Here is a 1,342-nt window from a genome sequence, read left to right on the forward strand (position 1 = left end):
CTAACACTAAGGGTCAATTTATCATAGCCAATCAACCTAACCCGCACATCTTTGGACTGTGGGAGGAAACCGGAGCACCCGGAGTAAACCCACACAAACACGGGGAGAATGTGCAAACTCCACACAGACAGTCACCCGAGGCCGGATTCGAACCCGGGTCCCTGGCGCTGTGAGGCAACAGTGCTAACCACTATGCCACCGTGCTGCCCTGTTCCTGTGTTCATCAAATTATAATCGAAGAGATAATTCTTCCTCACACAATCAAATTTTTCAGTTCTTCTCATCATTTAAGGAATTTTACAATTACAGTAAAGGGATATTTCACCACATTCTTCAACTGTTCTCTGAACTTAGTCTGAGTCACGGCATAAATACAAGTGTTTGTGCAGCAGCTCAGGAGCTGGAGTGCGAATCCAATTTCTTGCAGAAAATCAGGTAAAAATACAGACTGATACCCGAAATCCCACATTCGGGCCCATATGGAATACACCATAAACACAGCCCATAACAGGATGAAATTGCCCGAGATAACAAACAATAAGATGATGGATTTCCTGCGGCTCTCCATCTCTGGGTCTCTGGGACTCTCCCCACTGCTGGAACCCCGGAGTCTCCTGCGGGCTCTGCTGGCCACTAAAATGTGTCTGACGGTGACAGCATTGAGCAGCAGAATCACAACAAATGGGACCCCCGGGGTGAGAATATAATGAAGGAACTCGATTGTTGTCCAGACCGATGATTCCAGAGCATCGCGTGTTACAAGACAAAACCAAGGGTAATTCGTAAGCCAATATTCATCTGTTAACATAAAATACCAGAAAATGTTCTTTAAACCGCTCAGCACAGTCACTGTTCCCAGAGCCACAGCCGCAGGTTTCTCGGTGCAATATTTACTTTTCAGCTTCTGGCAACAAATGGCCACAAATCGATCAAAAGTGAAAGTGACGGTGAACCAGACAGAACAGTCAGTGGCTGCAAAAAGCAGGACGCCATGGATATTACACACGGGGATGAAAAACACGAAATAAAACTGTTTCCAATAAAGAATGGGAATGTGCCTCAATATCAGGTCGAGGATAATGACCAGTAGATCTGCCACTGCCATGGCCACCAGGTAGCGAGTGACACATTTGGAGAGACCGCGCTTTCCCCGAGACAGGATCACAATCGTCACTAAGTTAACTGTGAGGAAGGGAAATAAACAGAGAAATGATACATCAGGCTGGAAGCAAAAGCAGCAGTTTGATGGAATTCGGGGTGAAATTAGCAACTCGTCAGCAACATTCAATGATATAATCTAATTCTATTACCTGTGGAGCTGAACACAGGGTTTAATGTAAGA

General features: G+C 45.5%; 1 protein-coding gene across 1 annotated transcript; it reads right to left on the minus strand.

Moving 5' to 3' along the window:
• Positions 1-283: 283 nt before the first annotated feature.
• On the minus strand, positions 284-1,105 carry LOC147097559 (putative G protein-coupled receptor 139). The gene has a single exon (XM_085971438.1). The coding sequence runs from the start codon at positions 1,103-1,105 to the stop codon at positions 284-286; it is 822 nt and encodes a 273-aa protein (XP_085827564.1).
• Between the last annotated feature and the right edge of the window lie 237 nt (positions 1,106-1,342).

The sequence above is a fragment of the Somniosus microcephalus genome, chromosome 31 (assembly GCF_052327205.1).
Source record: "Somniosus microcephalus isolate GS21.2 chromosome 31, FLI_Smic_1.0, whole genome shotgun sequence".
In the NCBI taxonomy this organism is placed as follows: Eukaryota; Metazoa; Chordata; class Chondrichthyes; order Squaliformes; family Somniosidae; genus Somniosus; species Somniosus microcephalus.

Excerpts from the sequence above, each read along its gene's own strand:
- LOC147097559 (XM_085971438.1), bottom strand. The coding sequence starts at position 1,105 with ATGGCAGTGGCAGATCTACTGGTCATTATCCTCGACCTGATATTGAGG.